The sequence below is a fragment of the Carassius auratus genome, unplaced genomic scaffold (genome assembly GCF_003368295.1).
Source record: "Carassius auratus strain Wakin unplaced genomic scaffold, ASM336829v1 scaf_tig00050540, whole genome shotgun sequence".
Taxonomy (NCBI): domain Eukaryota; kingdom Metazoa; phylum Chordata; class Actinopteri; order Cypriniformes; family Cyprinidae; genus Carassius; species Carassius auratus.
In genome coordinates this window covers 34,610-49,941 of record NW_020527162.1, presented here as the reverse complement: position 1 = coordinate 49,941, position 15,332 = coordinate 34,610, and the positions used below count along the sequence as shown (strand labels likewise).

The 15,332-nt window shown below is 40.8% G+C and overlaps 1 protein-coding gene across 1 annotated transcript in view; it reads right to left on the bottom strand.

Annotated features, from left to right (window-relative positions):
• Positions 1-3,352: 3,352 nt before the first annotated feature.
• The window catches only part of LOC113089625 (zinc-alpha-2-glycoprotein-like), a 23,412-nt gene continuing 11,432 nt past the window's right edge, over positions 3,353-15,332 (bottom strand). Inside the window, exons 2-7 of the mRNA XM_026256081.1 lie at positions 6,593-6,829; positions 6,224-6,490; positions 5,089-5,367; positions 4,777-4,900; positions 4,435-4,489; positions 3,353-4,107 (exon numbers count right to left, since the gene is read on the bottom strand). Of these exons, the coding sequence (XP_026111866.1) occupies positions 4,072-4,107; positions 4,435-4,489; positions 4,777-4,900; positions 5,089-5,367; positions 6,224-6,490; positions 6,593-6,829 (998 nt within the window). The 3' untranslated portion in view covers positions 3,353-4,071. The remainder of the gene's footprint in view (positions 4,108-4,434; positions 4,490-4,776; positions 4,901-5,088; positions 5,368-6,223; positions 6,491-6,592; positions 6,830-15,332) is intronic.

The window sequence follows — 15,332 nt, the reverse complement described above, 5'->3', positions numbered from 1 at the left end:
GTGTTATTTCGTGGAGTTTGTGCCCTTCTCTCCAGTTTCTCTCAGCAGTACTGAAGCTCATGCATGAATACCGTATTTGCACTTACATCTTCGTTTGTACATTATCGTGTAAGAATGTAGATATATGTTTATATGTGTATAGAACACACGTTTCTGTGCCAGCACTATTATGGGAAAGCAATGCAATATGTGGAGATTTAATATTGTCAAATGTTTTATAAACGCCTTTAGCTGCAGCTATGAACCCCGGAAGAACACAGCTTTTCTTATACATCTACGGCACTTGTGTTATTTTGTGATTTTTTTCAAGTGCAGAACAGACTGTGTGCCGTTCACAGACAGAAATGGTGATAAAAAATCGTCTGTCTTGTGTTTTGGTGAATCTCATAGAAATATTGTCACAGATTTCACCCCAAAAAATAATAAGTAATAAATAAATAAATCCTGACCTGACACAATAATTATTTTTCTTTATTTTATTTTATTTTATAAAATCAAGTTCAGTTAAACACATGTCTGGATCACCATGCATAAATAAATAATGATTTTTTATTTATTATTATTATTTTATTTTATAAAATGTAATTCTGTGCTACTGTGGTGTATGGTTCACAATTTAATAATTTTGATTTTCTTTTTATTATGTAAAATTACATTCAGTACAGCAAACACTACCATAATATAAGGTTTAAATTTAAATACATTTGTATCAATATTATTATTATTTTATTTATTTGGTTTTGTTTTCATTTTTAATTATTTAATAATGTATTTGGGGTGAAATATGACCTGGATCTTTTTATTTTTTACATTTATTATTTTATCTGTTATTTTCCTATTTTTTTATTATAATTTTTTTGTACAAAATACAGTCAGTACCACAAATGTTTTCATGATGTATTGTTCACAGTTTAAAACATTTCTAATATGAAAGTAATGTCATAATGTGACAAAATATTTTATTTGTGAAAATGTAGTATGAATTGTATTTATGCGAGTCATTTTTTTCTGATTAGCTCAGAAAGACACAGAGATGACTGACATTTTGGGGTTTTGTTGTGATCAGCAAATGTAAATTTAGATATGCTCTGAATATAAGACTTCATGTTTAAAGAGACAGCGATTCAAAGCAATATATTTGCAGTCTGTTGCTACATAAACCACACACGTCTTTTCTATAACCTGCATTTTTAGAATAATTTTCAAAAGCAAATGTCAATAAAAGATTTATGTAACACTATGCTTCTTACATGTTTGTGTAATCAATTGAAGTCCCGCTAAAAAGGGCCTCGTGACACCCTGCTATACCCCAGTGACAATAATGCAGGGGGGAATCAATTTTACCTTCATTTTTTAAGGTTATGGATGGTGGCAGAGAAATGCAAAACAGATAACAATTCTGAAAACAAAACAAAAACCACACAATTCGTAAAACACAACAAAAATTCAGAAAACATAACAAAAATTTTATTACAAAGTAAGCGCATTTCATACAATATATTTAAACTGAGCTACATTAAAACCATCTCCTAACTTTCTTCCATGACTCTGCTGTTTTCAGCATAGACAGTAAAAGAAATGGACATAGCGACCCCATTGGAACTCAATTGAGACAAATGAAGCCCGGTTTTAGCGTTTTTTAGCACTTCCGTTTCTGACGCGCAGACTCAAACGAAGCTTGAGGACGTCAGCAACCTGTCTGACAGATGTAAATCTTCTAGTAGCTGTGCGTGCAAACTGCCATCGTTAATCTTGCAGAGACGGCGAGCTTGAGCGGGGAGTTCTTTGTCGTGAGTGAGCAGGAGTAAGTATTCTGATTAATTATTTTGTATAGTATTTTAAAATGTAACGCCAGTACGCCATATTAAGTTAATTGCCTGCGAGCTTCTCCTCCTGTCTGTACGGTAATGCGACAGAGAGCCGAGTGGTTATGACGCAATCGTTAGCCTATTTTTTACAAAAACTGTTTATACGGGGCCATAATGTAACATAGAAGGTAATGGAGCCCTTTATACATTGTCGTATATCTTTAGAAATAAATAATGGACAAACAGAGTCTTTAAACGCCTCAGATGTAAAGTTATTCGCTGTCAAAGTGACGCCAAAAATGAATGGGAGTCAATGGGAATGCTAACGCAAGTGAAGTTCTGCTAAAAGATGGCAGCCCCCACCCGACTTCAACTTCCGGTCGAGTTCCTTGCCCCTTGGTTTTCAGCTCGTTCTTCCTGTATGTGTAGATTGACAGATGTCTCGTCCAATCAGTGCTGAGTAATCTGGAACCGGTCTCAAACTGTACCTACCTCTTCCGGTTATTCTGATTTGTCTTTGTGTTTTGTTTCTGAATTATTTTGTTTTCAGGTTTATCATTGCGTTTTCTGAATCATTTAGTTTTTTAGATTTGCATTTGTAATTTTGTTTTCAGAATTGTAATCGGTTTTTCACTTCACGGCCACGTAGTTATGCCTTACCATCTACTTAAATAAAAGTACAAAGCCACGCTGTTACAAGCTTTTTATTTTTTCAAAATCACTCAAACCTGTAATGTAGTTCGATTTCAAGAAGTAAAGGAAGGACTTGTTGGATTCTGTATTATCACTTTATTTTGTTTCAACCACAGTAGAAAGCAGCAGGTAAAAAAAATATAAAAGACAATATAATATGCTTAAATTTAATTTAAAGAAAGATTAAAATTATACATATATTTTTTTTTTTTTACTAAAACTATACAAACAACTTAATACCAATGTATTATTGCGAAAATCAATAAATTGTTGGCTTCATTTACCAATCGTTACATCCCAGGGGATGAAAAGAAAAGCCCTTCACTCTTCACTTCTGAGCCAGTCAAGCTCCACACAAGTTTTGATGTGCATTTGTACAATCGAAGGAACAATCAAACTTTCAATTGTGACCGGGCTAAAACAAACAAAAGGAATAATAAATGTGGGAGTAACAAACTTACTTAAAAAAAAAGACAACAAATGACATTTTTTACATCAGTCTACAAACACAAAATTAACAATCAAATGCCAGGAAATTATCTTTAAAGTTCTTACTTTCCACTTTTAATGTAAATTGCAATTGTTAGTTCCTGTCTCCATCACGGGGGATGTATTTAAGGTATTTAAACGATTGCAGCAAAAGGATCAGGGCCTTCTGTAACAAGATTTAGCCCATAGCATGAAGTGTGTCCACACACTTCATACTGTGTATTTTTCTTAAAGTCAGGTATGCATCTTTTACTCTCAGATTCATCTTTGAGATTAATTTGATATTTACGAATTGGCTATGTAATTGGCATAATCCTTACCTGACTGATAATAAATTGTTACATTTGGTTTACTCTGATTTACAAGTAGATTAAGTGAAGGCTATGTTTCCGCAAATCTGCGTCCAGGGTTAAGTGCATACTAAAACTCAGGCTAGATGGAGCATAGGGTACATCAGGTGAGGTTTTAGATTTCTGACTAACCGCTTGACTTTAGTTAAGTTATACTCAGTTGCATTAAATTAAAAATTAAATTTATGCATTTAGCAGATGCTTTTATCCAAAGCGACTTACAGTGCATTCAGGCTATACATTTTCACATATTATGTGTTCCCGGGGAATCGAACCCCCAACCTTGCGCTCTGGCTACTGTTTAGACTGACAAGTCTGTGATGACGGGGCACACTGAGCGACATAGATTTCTAATGAACGAGTAAAATATGAAGGAAAGAGTTAAATTAGAATAATCAAATGTCAGAAGAATAGTAATAATAATTGGAGACAGGCAAACAACCAATTTGCATTTTCAACCTAAATTCAAGGTCAAACTAAAATGGAGTCAGATTAGAATTGGATTTAAATTGAATAAATCCTGCCGCTAAAAAGTGTAAACACACAGGAAACCTTCGGCCAGCACCGGATAGCTTCATTGGGTGACTGGACTTTACAGTACAGTAGGATAAAAGAATTGAAATTATTGTGGACTACATTATCAGTCTATACTTATCAGAACACTGGAAATTTGAAACAAAGCTATTCGTGAATCAAAATAAATGTAATCCTTTCAGTAGTCAACAGCATTTTCACTGCAGTAACATGCCATTGCTGTGTACATTCTCCTGAAACAACAACAACAGAGAATTAAGTTACAAAAGTACTGTGAGCCTTTGAAACACTAAAGAAACTCTGAAATGTAAAAAGTATTTGAAACATATTTCAACTCAGAATAAAAGAATGTAATAAGGACTGTCATGATTAAGTATCTCTTATAAAAACAAAAACATGTAGCAGATGCTAGAAGCAGTTGAAGTAATAAAATTGAGATGTGAAAAAATCCAGTACATTGGAATACAGTTTCTCTTCATAATGAAGAAAAAAAAAACATTTCAAAACTTTTTCTAATCATTGCCCATAACACAAAGACAATGAATGTGATGTGATGATACCTGTGTCTGAGGATGATGATATCTTTCTGTCATCAAAGTGTTATTTCCATCTGACCTGCAACAGATAAAGCTGATTACAAAAACTATTGAGCTTGAGTGCATACAGTTTTTTTTTTTTTTTTGTAGAATTCAGTGCATGTTAATGTAACGTCAAAATATCTCTCATATTTAGCTGCAGAGTAAACTTAATGAAAAAATCAAATTGCATACAAATACAGTAATATATAAAAATACTCAAACTCATATTTCTACTGCCATACAGTAAAACATCATACATTCTGAAAAGTCTTTAAAACAAGGATATTTAAAAGCGAGACCTTTAAAAAAAAAGGTCTAATTTACCTTCTCCTTTTGTAGCACTGCAATACAATCAGAAGTACAAGTAGAAGTACTACTACTACTACTGCTACTACTACTACTTTTTTACCAGGCCATTTGGATTCTTCCCAATCAGTGCATTTTACCACTGCAAAAAACAAAAACAAAAAACAAAACAAAACAAAAGATGAGGCATGACCAGCAAGATTAATCCATTTCAGTATTGCCATACTGCTACATATTGAGTGACTATGCTGAAGTTTCATCTGCTATGCACGAGCATCATGAGCTCATTCTGTTTAAATTCACTTAAACTGTATTCATGTTGATATTTACCCCGTTCTACTGAAACTGGTTCTGTCAGACTGCTGTGATTGACATAACAGTCATAAATCCCTTCATTACTTCCGTTGATCTTCACACTGGACCTCATCTGAAAGGATCCATCATCATTTGGTCTGATTCCAGAAGATCTCTGATCTTTAAGGACAGTTTTGTTAAACCTAATGTCCATCTCAATATCTCTGGGGTAAAAGCCAGTGGTCAGACAGGTCAAAACCTGCTTATTTTGATCATTAGAAGCTTTCCTCAAAGTGGTGTGAACGTCTGGTTTACCTGGAGAAGAAAGAAGCAGAAAATCTAAAAATGTTCAAATATTTTGGTTATGTGTGCTGTGAAAAGAAAAAAAAGTACTGTAGAGAAGAAAGTAAGTTTACAGATTTGGAACAACATGAGAGTAAATAATGTAATCACTTTAACCAAATATTTGGTGCATTAATCTAATACAGAATGTCCGGGAACGGGAAACCATAGACAGCAGGGCTAGGCAAGAGCACACCAGGCAGAAAGCTAAAAGCATGTTAACCAGTGATGACAGGCAGAGCTAGTATCCAGCCTTAACACAGAAGGACTGAAACAGAAACACAATTAGGAGTGCAATGGATCGTAGATGATCTGTTCGAATCAGGCTTCAGGGTTTGGCACGCAAGTTTATCCTTTGAACATGTTATGTCTTGCCAGTTTACAGGTTCAAGCAATTTTAACTCATGCTTTCCGTGCACTCAGCTGCTGCCGCACACACGCAGAGATAGAGACACCACGTGAACAGCATATTAGAAATACCCATTTTGGCAAGTATTATATTAAACACAAAGCTGAGAAAAAAAGGGTATGTTTCCGTGCATTTGGTCTTAAAGAGACAGATGTCAATAAATACCTGTTTCTGTCTGCTAATCAAACAACACCACAGCTCTTACGAAGATTAATCTGTATTTAAGTTTTGTGTTGTTTTACACTTAATTATTACATTTCTGCACCTGAATGCTACTGTTGCTTAGTTTATTTGTAACTGTGTTTTCTGTATTTATCTTGTAATTTGAGTAATTGTTATTTTTTTATTACTAACTAACCTCTTTATCAAACAATAATTATTTATTAATTATTAATGATTTATTATGCATTTAGAACTTACTCTTCTTTGAGTTGTTAAATGTGGAGATCCAGTCAGTGCAGGTTTTGAGGAAATATTTCAGGAATTTGTTTCGTCCAGTTTGCTGATCCCATTCTTTTTTGGTTTCTGTAGCTTTGGGGTTTTTCTCAATCCACTGCTGAGTGTCAGAATCAAAGGACATAAAATCCTCTCCATCAAACCCATATTCATCAAATGTTCTCAGACTCACTGTTCCTTCAGGAGATTTCTCTAGTTCACAACCGATTACTCTCTGAAGAACATGGGGCTCTACAATCACAGAACAACACTTATGAGAAACTTACAGTACATAAAAAATACAAGACATTTTATAACATGCCCGATAATGGGTGAATAAAGCATGAAACTCACCAAAGCGCTGAAAGTCTGTGCAGTTTGACAAAGAGTTTAACTGATGGAGGAACCAATCTCTAGAATCGGGTGGTGCTTCAGGAGGACTGATCCAGTCATCTGCAGTCAGGATCCAGTCTCTTTCTTCATTACTGTAGTGTTTGATCTGTTGGTCATCAGCAATAGCTACAGCACTGAACTCTGGAAGAGTGTCTGCTTTGGAAAGTGCTGTAAACTTGAAGTGGAGGTAATGATCCTCTGAAAAACAGACTTTTAGTGTATAAAACACATGCAATGAGAAAAGGTGAAAGGACTTAATACAAACTCTAATGTACTGTAAGTATTTTTTTAGCTCTTTTCTTTTAAAAAAGAATAATTGCTTTAATTGGACTGATTCTAAATTTAATTAGTTTATATTTCATCAACGTTCGTCCAGCGTCATGTTGATTGTTTCATATCATGACGATAAGCGGCAGCCGCAGCCCATTCCAACGGTCTATTTAACTGTCTTTCGTCTCTTGTTTGTCAGATCGCTTTTCTAACACGATGCTCAATGCACTTCTTCCCTTCAACCCAGGACCTTCTCCAATGAACGAGCCAAAGTCGCGTTCGTCCTGACGTTGCTCGTTGGGAGGGTGGCGTTATGGGGAACGGCGGTGTGGGAGAACCAAGATCCATGCTGTGCCTCGTACCAGACACTCGCCGAGGAGATGAAGCGGGTGTTCGATCGTGCCGTCGCCGGGAGAGATGTTGCAAGGAAGCTGGCTGAACTGCGTCAAGGAGAGGGATCAGTGTTGGACTTCTCCATTGAGTTCCACACCTTAGCGGTAGAGTGTCATTTGAACGAGGAGGCACAGTGGGACATGTTCCTGCATGGGCTAGCTGAGCGGAGGAAAGGCGGAGATCCCTGGGCCTTTGCCTCTTCTGCGAAGAGCTCATCATCATCTACGCTCCTCCCAGTAAGACTAAGATGGTCAGCACAATCTCACGACTGTCAAGCACTTCTGGGGCTGAAGGTAATTTAATGGACCATGCACTTGCACACAAACTTCAGATTCCTCATTAGATTCAAAACTTCTGCCGGCGTTTTATTGGCAACTTCAGCCAACTAGCCTTGACCTCCCCCAAAACTACTTTCACGTGGTCAAACACAGCTGAGGCTGTGTTTGCCAAACTGAAGGGTTGCTTCATTTCGGCCCCTATCTTAATTACCCCTGATCAGTTTGTGGTGGAGGTCGATGCGTCAGAGGTGGGGGTAGGTGCGGTATTATCCCAATGTTCTCCCTCAGACGACAAGGTGCACCCTTGCGCATTTTTTTCCTAGCATTTATCCCCTGCTAAACGTAGTTATGATATTGGTAACCAAGAATTGTTGGCAGTCAAGATGGCATTGGAGGAATGGCGCCACTGATTAGAAGGCTTGGGGGTTCCTTTTGCAGTATGGGCCGACCATAAGAATTTAGAGTACATTAGAATTGCCAAAAGATTGAACTCCAGGCAGGCTCAGTGGGCACTTTTTTTTCCCGCTGTTTTGATTTTACTCTCTCGTACTGCCCGGGTTCTAAAAACATCAAACCCCATTCATTGTCACGTATTTTTGACCTTTCCGAACTCCCGTCCACTCCCAAGTGTATTTTACCCGAGGTTGAAATGAAGGTCAAGACGGCCTTAGAAGGGGTAACGCCATCCTTGTCATCCAGGAGTTAACCGTATTACATTTTTGGTAAAGCAACTATTCTGGTGGCTCGTGACGTTCACAGTTTTGTTTTGGCTTGCTCGGTTTGTGCCACTGGTAAGACTTCCAATTAACCCCCTGTATGGGTTACTCCAACCGCTGCCAGTCCCTTCGAGACCCTGGTCCCATATCGCACTAGATTTTATTACCACCCTCTCGCCCTCCCAGGGCAACATGGTAGTTTTGACTGTGGTGAACCGGTTCTCGAAGGCGGCCCATTTTATCCCCTTGCCCAAATTACTCTCAGCCAAGGAGACAGCATTGACCGTCGTAGATCACATCTTTCGCTTACATGGCCTCCCAACAGCTGTGGTTTCCGACAGGTTTGGTCCATCCCACAACGCAATCTTCCAATCGACTTGCAGGGGCGGAGCCAGGGTATGGCCAGGGGTGGCCATGGCCACCATGGAAATAATCACGGCCACCCTACTGGCCACCCCGATCGTAATTGCGATCTATTATAAATAATACTAATAGTTTCTTTGATTTTGATCAGAATGACCTTGATTGATCATGGCAAAACGATTACATTCGGACGACGAAACTATCGTAATCGTGAATCACTTACAGGCAAATGCGGTATCGCAAGAGTTTCTGTAGCGCGCTTTTCTTTCCAACATTTGTAAAAAGTCGAGGACTGAGAGAGACGAGGAGTGAAGCTTCGCTTTTGTGCCTGGTTCAACTCGTGTTTGAGCACACAAACACATCTTTTCAGGTGAGTTATTAAAGTCAGATATTATTTTAGTTCCTTTCAACTATTTGTGTCTGAAGTTTTATGGATCCTTTGTTGAGGTCCATTAATTATTGATGATTCCTGCAGGTTAGGATCTGGTGATCAGAGTTAATTTAATAAACTCATTTTGAGTAGATGACATGGCTGACAGGAAACCAATTCAGGATACCGACGTCACATGATAAGCTCATGATTAGTTTTTCATAGTGGGAGTATATAACGGAAAACACATCATCCGTTGCGGAATCATGTTATCACTTCTCTTATTGCTGACAGGTTCTTAGCAATTTTTCTCCTTGACAGGAAATGGGTCCAGACAATTTGAGCATTGTTGACCCTTAGCAAATCATTAATGGCATTCAAACTACAGATGGGAGAAAAGAGTCTCTTTTAAATCCTTTGGAAAAAGTAGCCGATTGTGCAGTTTATTTGTGTGTTTGTTCACTGAGGTCCTACAGTACACTGTAAAATTGTAATTTATTTTTACATTATATTTTATATTATTATAAAACTATTTATAGTGTTTGTTAGTGAATGCAGTTTTAAGGTCGCTATTTTTACGGTGTTACATCAAATTCTGTGACCATCGTATTTTGTGACCGTAGAAGGCACTGTTGTAGGGAGTAAATATAATGTAATAATATACAGGTGCTTCTCAATAAATAATAATGTTGTGGAACAGTTAATTTATTTCAGTAATTCAACCCGAATTGTGAAACTCGTGTATTAAATAAATTCAATGCACACAGACTGAAGTAGTTTAAGTCTTTGGTTCTTTTAATTGGGATGATTTTGGCTCACAATTTTACAAAAAACAACCAATTCACTCTCAACTAATTAGAATAAGGTGACATGCCAAACAGCTAATCAACTTAAAACACCTGCAAAGGTTTCCTGAGCCTTCAAAATGGTCTCTCAGTTTGGTTCACTAGGCTACACAATCATGGGGAAGACTTCTGATCTGACAGTCCAGAAGTCAATCACTGACACCCTTCACAATGAGGGTAAGCCACAAACATTCATCGCCAAAAGAAGCAAGATGTGCAATGTCATCTGCTGGTGTTGGTCCATTATGTTTTTTGAAAACCAAAGTCACTGCCTTTCTCTGAGATTAAGGATGAAGTCTTTGTCCGATAGGTTACTGACAGTTTCGACTCCCTTGTCGAGCTGGCTCTCCGCATTGAAAGACGCTTCGACATGAGACGAAGGGCTCGTGGATTGGAGGCTTAGTTATTTTCCCCTTCCACAGCGACCCAGCCGCAACTGCCAACTGCTGCTGACCCCGAGCCGATGCAGCTAGAGGGACTTCGTATATCCACACGGGAATGCCAACGCAGGATTATGGATCACCTATGCATGTACTGTGCGGCCTCGGATCATTTTGTCTCCAGGTGCCCAGTAAAAGCCAACGCTCGTCAGTAGGCGGAGGATTGCTGGCGAACGCTACATCATGGGTCTCTCCGTCTAAGTCCTGCACTTCCCTTCCCGTACACCTCCACTGGCTGGGATCGTCTGTTTCCTGCTCAGAATTGCTTGATTCGGGGGCAGAGGGGAACTTTGTTGACGAGACTTGGGCTTTAGAACAAGGTATTCCCCTCTTAGATTTACAAGACTCCACCCCTCTGTTCGCCCTAAACGTCAGTTCCCTTCCTAGGGTACAGAGAAGGACTTCACCATTGACTCTCACTGTTTCAGGAAATCATAGAGAGACTATTTCTTTTTTTACTTTTCATTCCCCTTTTACTCCTGTGGTTTTAGGCCACCCGTGGTTAGTTCTCCATAACCCCCAGATTAACTGGGCGGAGGGCACTATTCTTTCTTGGAAATTGTCTTGTCATGTCGATTGACAGTCTTCTGCTGTACCTTCTGTCTTGCCCGTTACTGTTTTTCAGGAAGAGCCAGGTGATTTGTCTGGAGTGCCGGAGGAGTATCACGATTTGCGGGAGGTCTTCAGCCATTGCCGGGCCACTTCTCTCCCCCCTCATCGCCCGTATGACTGCAGTATAGATCTTCTTCCAGGTACAACGCCCCCCCGGGGTAGACTATACTCATTTTCCGCCCTCGAACGAGAGGCGCTCGAGAAATACCTTTCTGACTCGCTCAACGCCGGTACCATCATTCCTTCCTCGTCTCCAGCTCCCGCTCAACATCTTTGTGTTCGTCTACCTTGACGACATTTTGATCTTTTCGCCATCACTCCAGGTGCACGTCCAACATGTTCATCGTGTTCTTCAGCGTTTACTGGAGAATCGACTTTATGTAAAGGCCGAGAAATGTTCTTTCCACGCCCCCTCAGTTACGTTTCTGGGTTCGGTCATCTCGGCAGAGGGGATTAGTATGGATCCAGCTAAGGTCCAGGCGGTAACTGATTGGCCCGTGACCTCAGTCAAGTCCCAGTTTAGGTGGTCAGATTCTGCACAGACTGCGTTTGACGTTCTAAAATCTCTCTTTAATACCGCGCCTATCCTTCTTACTCCGGACTTCACTGAACAATTTATAGTCGAGGTCGATGCCTCTGAAGTGGGGGTTGGGGCTGTGCTTTCCCAGCGGTCCAGCACTGATGGAAAGATAAGATACACCCCTGCACCTTTTTCTCTCACCGTCTTTCTCCTGCTGAGCGCAATTACGACGTGGGCAACCACGACCATGGTCTCACTTAGCTCTCGACTTTATCACCGGGCTTCCTCTCTCAGAGGGTAACACCGTTATTCTGACCGTGGTAGATCGTTTTTCTAAGTTGGCCCATTTTATTCCACTCGCTAAACTCCCCGCTGCCAAGGAGACCGCCCAGATCATGGTTGATCATGTTTTTAAGCTACATGGTTTACCAACTGATATTGTGTCTGATAGAGGCCCCCAATTTTCTTCTCAAGACTCAAAACTCAGGCAAGAGTTTTGTTGCCTGATTGGGGCATCCGTTAGCCTTTTGTCCGGGTTTCATCCCCAGACGAACGGTCAAGCAGAACGGACTAATCAAATTGTCGCCCGTATGCTCCGCAGTCTCACCCATCAGAATCCCGCATCATGGTCACTAGAGCTGAAGATCTTTGCCCGAACCCGATCGGGCTTAATTTCTATCATCTTATGCGGGCTCGGGCTGAGCAGGTGTAACGGAGGCTTGCCTCTGGTGATTACGTTTTGGTTGCACCAGCAACTAAAGCAAACTCTGAGGTGTGGAAAAGTTTTAACCATGCTTATGTGGCGTGGCAACTTGAAGTTAATTAATTATAATATAACTACCGACTACGCCACCCCTCTAAAGTGAGGGGAACTAAATACTTGATGGAATTTAGACACACAGGTTCGTTACCATAGGAGGCAGAGACAGAGGCACTAGCGTATAAACTATTTATTAAATTCACAAAGTAGAAAATACACCTTTTAAAAGATCAGGCAAAGATATGATTCGACCAGGCATACATTAATCAGTTTTACGAAGGCTTACCCCTAGCAGGGTAGGCTAGCTGCAAAAGTGGCTATTCGTAAAAGCACACACACACACACATACACACAGTGAGGTGAGTGACTACAAACGACAATCCACACTCCGTGCTCCAAACACCACCACCACCAGGATACTAGGACAGCTAGCCACCCGACTCAGGGGCCTAAAACACAAAGAACACAAATTACTCAAATGTACAAAACGAAATTAATCTAAAGCCTGACTGACTAAAACAATTACCAAAACACACAACAAAATGTAAAAAATGAACAATGGTCACTTAAAGAAAACTGAAATGAAAAGGAAAGAAATATATATTTAAAGCAAAAGTTTTAACAATCACTACAAAATCAATCAAACAAAAATCAATTGTAACGAAAACAAACAATAACCAAAAACCATACAATGATACGAGCACAACAAAACAGCAAAACAGCAAAACAACAAAACAGCAAAACAGCAAAACAACAAAACAACAAAACAGCAAAACAGCAAAACAGCAAAACAGCAAAACAGCAAAACAACAAAACAGCAACGCCGTCTTTAATCTGCTATTATGCAGGAGGCGATCTTCCCCACCCGAAAACAGGCGGACGTTCCCAAAACTTTGTCCTACAGGTATTGACTACAGCGTTACACACACCTCATACAGTTGCTCACAGCACAAGTCTCAGAAGATTACTTGAATGAAATCAGTCTAACCAGGTGGCAAGAACAGCCTGAAAACCACAGCGAAGCCAGGAATAATGGGCTATTCAAGCTGCAAAAAGGCGACTCCAGCTACAATAAATTAATATAGTTAGCCGATGTCCAAGAGCTCATTGCAGCATTAGCCAGACCAGCTACAAACATACCTTTGTTAGGCGGAAGCGCACACGTACCGGATGGGCGGGGCCAACAATGACGCATCCCAGGTAGCCTAATCACAGCCTTTATAAAGCAATGACTGAGCCCTGATAGGCCGTTTCTAAGTACCAGGGTAGGGAGATTACCTACTTTGCCACAATCTGCCCCAGCTATTTTATCGTCGCCCCGACGATAAAACCACTCTAACCACTGACCATACTACTCAATTCCAAGGTCTAAACAGGGCAGAAACAGAATTGGATACAGTAGCCCTTGGCTGTACTACTTCACCTACTGCCCGTGGGAGATGGTAACGGTTAGGATGCTGCCCAGCGTTAGCCCTCCCTGTACGTCGCACAGGACCGGCACCAGGATTAGGCTCATCTGCTGGCAGGGGCTCTACAACCAATGAGGTCGCCGGCTTTACACCAGATTGTCCAGCGGCCCCCAAGAGAATTGGTTCAGTAGACTCTGCTATGCTCTGCATTGCAGAGGGACCCGACGACACCAGGTCCTGCATTACTGGCCTACCCCCTACTTGGGGAGTTTTAGGGACCAAGGCCCACAAATCCATTTCGTCCAACGATGAGGACTCCTCCAATGGTGGTGCCTCAACTACCTCTGGTATTTCTGAAACGCCAGAAATAGGAGAATCTTTTTGTATCCTAATTTTTAACAAGGAACGGTGGACATGCTTTACCCTACTCGAATCATCCACAGGTGCTATGGTATAAACGGAACCTCCTGTTTCAGGTGCTCTCACAACCTGATATACCACCGGGCTCCAGATATCCTGGATCTTACGGCGGCCTCTCACGCCATAATTACGGAGGTAGACCAGCTGCCCTTCTCTCAGTGGTACATCCCGAACATGCAAGTCATGCCTTTCCTTACGACGATTTGCAGCTGCCTTTAAGTGTTGTCTAGCTCCTTCAAACGCCACCTGCAATCGAGTTTGATGCTCCAAAACCCAGTCATTCACACCACTAGACCCCCTCTCCTGGCCCCTACCCAATAAGACATCAACAGGGAGCCGAGGCTCTTGGCCAAACATTAAAAAATAAGGAGACTCACCAGTGGATTGATGAGGAGTGGTGTTGTAACAAAAGAGTAACGGAGGCAACGCAGAGGGCCAGTCCACCTTTCTGGGATTGGGCAAAGTGCGCAAAAGACCGTGCAAGGTTCTATTAAAGCGCTCGCATTGCCCGTTACCGGCCGGATGATAAGGGGTCGTATGGGACTTTTCAATCTGATAAAGGCTACACAGTTGTTGGATGAGGGAAGACTCAAAATTCCGACCTTGATCGGAATGAATACGAACAGGGACGCCAAACTTGAAGAACCACTCGGTCACTAAGACCTGGGCCACCGTTTCTGCCCGTTGGTCCCGGGTGGGGACTGCCAACGTATACTTGGTGAAGACATCTAGAGCTGAAACAACGAATCGATTTAATCGATTAAAATCGATTATTAAAATAGTTGTCAACTAATTTAGTAATCGATTCGTCGCTAAATAAATTTTATTTGCCATAAGCGGCTCATTTCGTGCATATTTCAAATCTGCGGTGACCAAAGTGTGGCAGTAATGAGCCACCGGAGGTTTTACTCAGCCAGTACAGCAGGTGAAGTAGCGAATAGCCAATAGCTGGCCTCGTTTTATGTCACGTGCTTCCCGAACAGCGTCTCTGCAGCATTCAGCGGGAAGTGGGAGTACTTTACTTTGAGCCTTCAAAATGAAGAGTAACCTGTAAACTCTGCACTACTGAACTGTTTAAGGGGCCGTTCACATATCGTGTCTTTTGCGTGCTCAAGTTCGTTATTTCCTATGTAGGCGCGCAGTATGCACTCTCATAATGGAAGCGACGCGGTAGCGACACGCACGCGGTGCGATGCGCCCGTTTTTCCAGGCGCGTCCACACCGCATCCATTTATCCTTTGCTGAAATTTCCGGGTCTTCATGGAGAGGGCACGTCATGGTTGCTTAGCAAAGGCAGACGCCTCA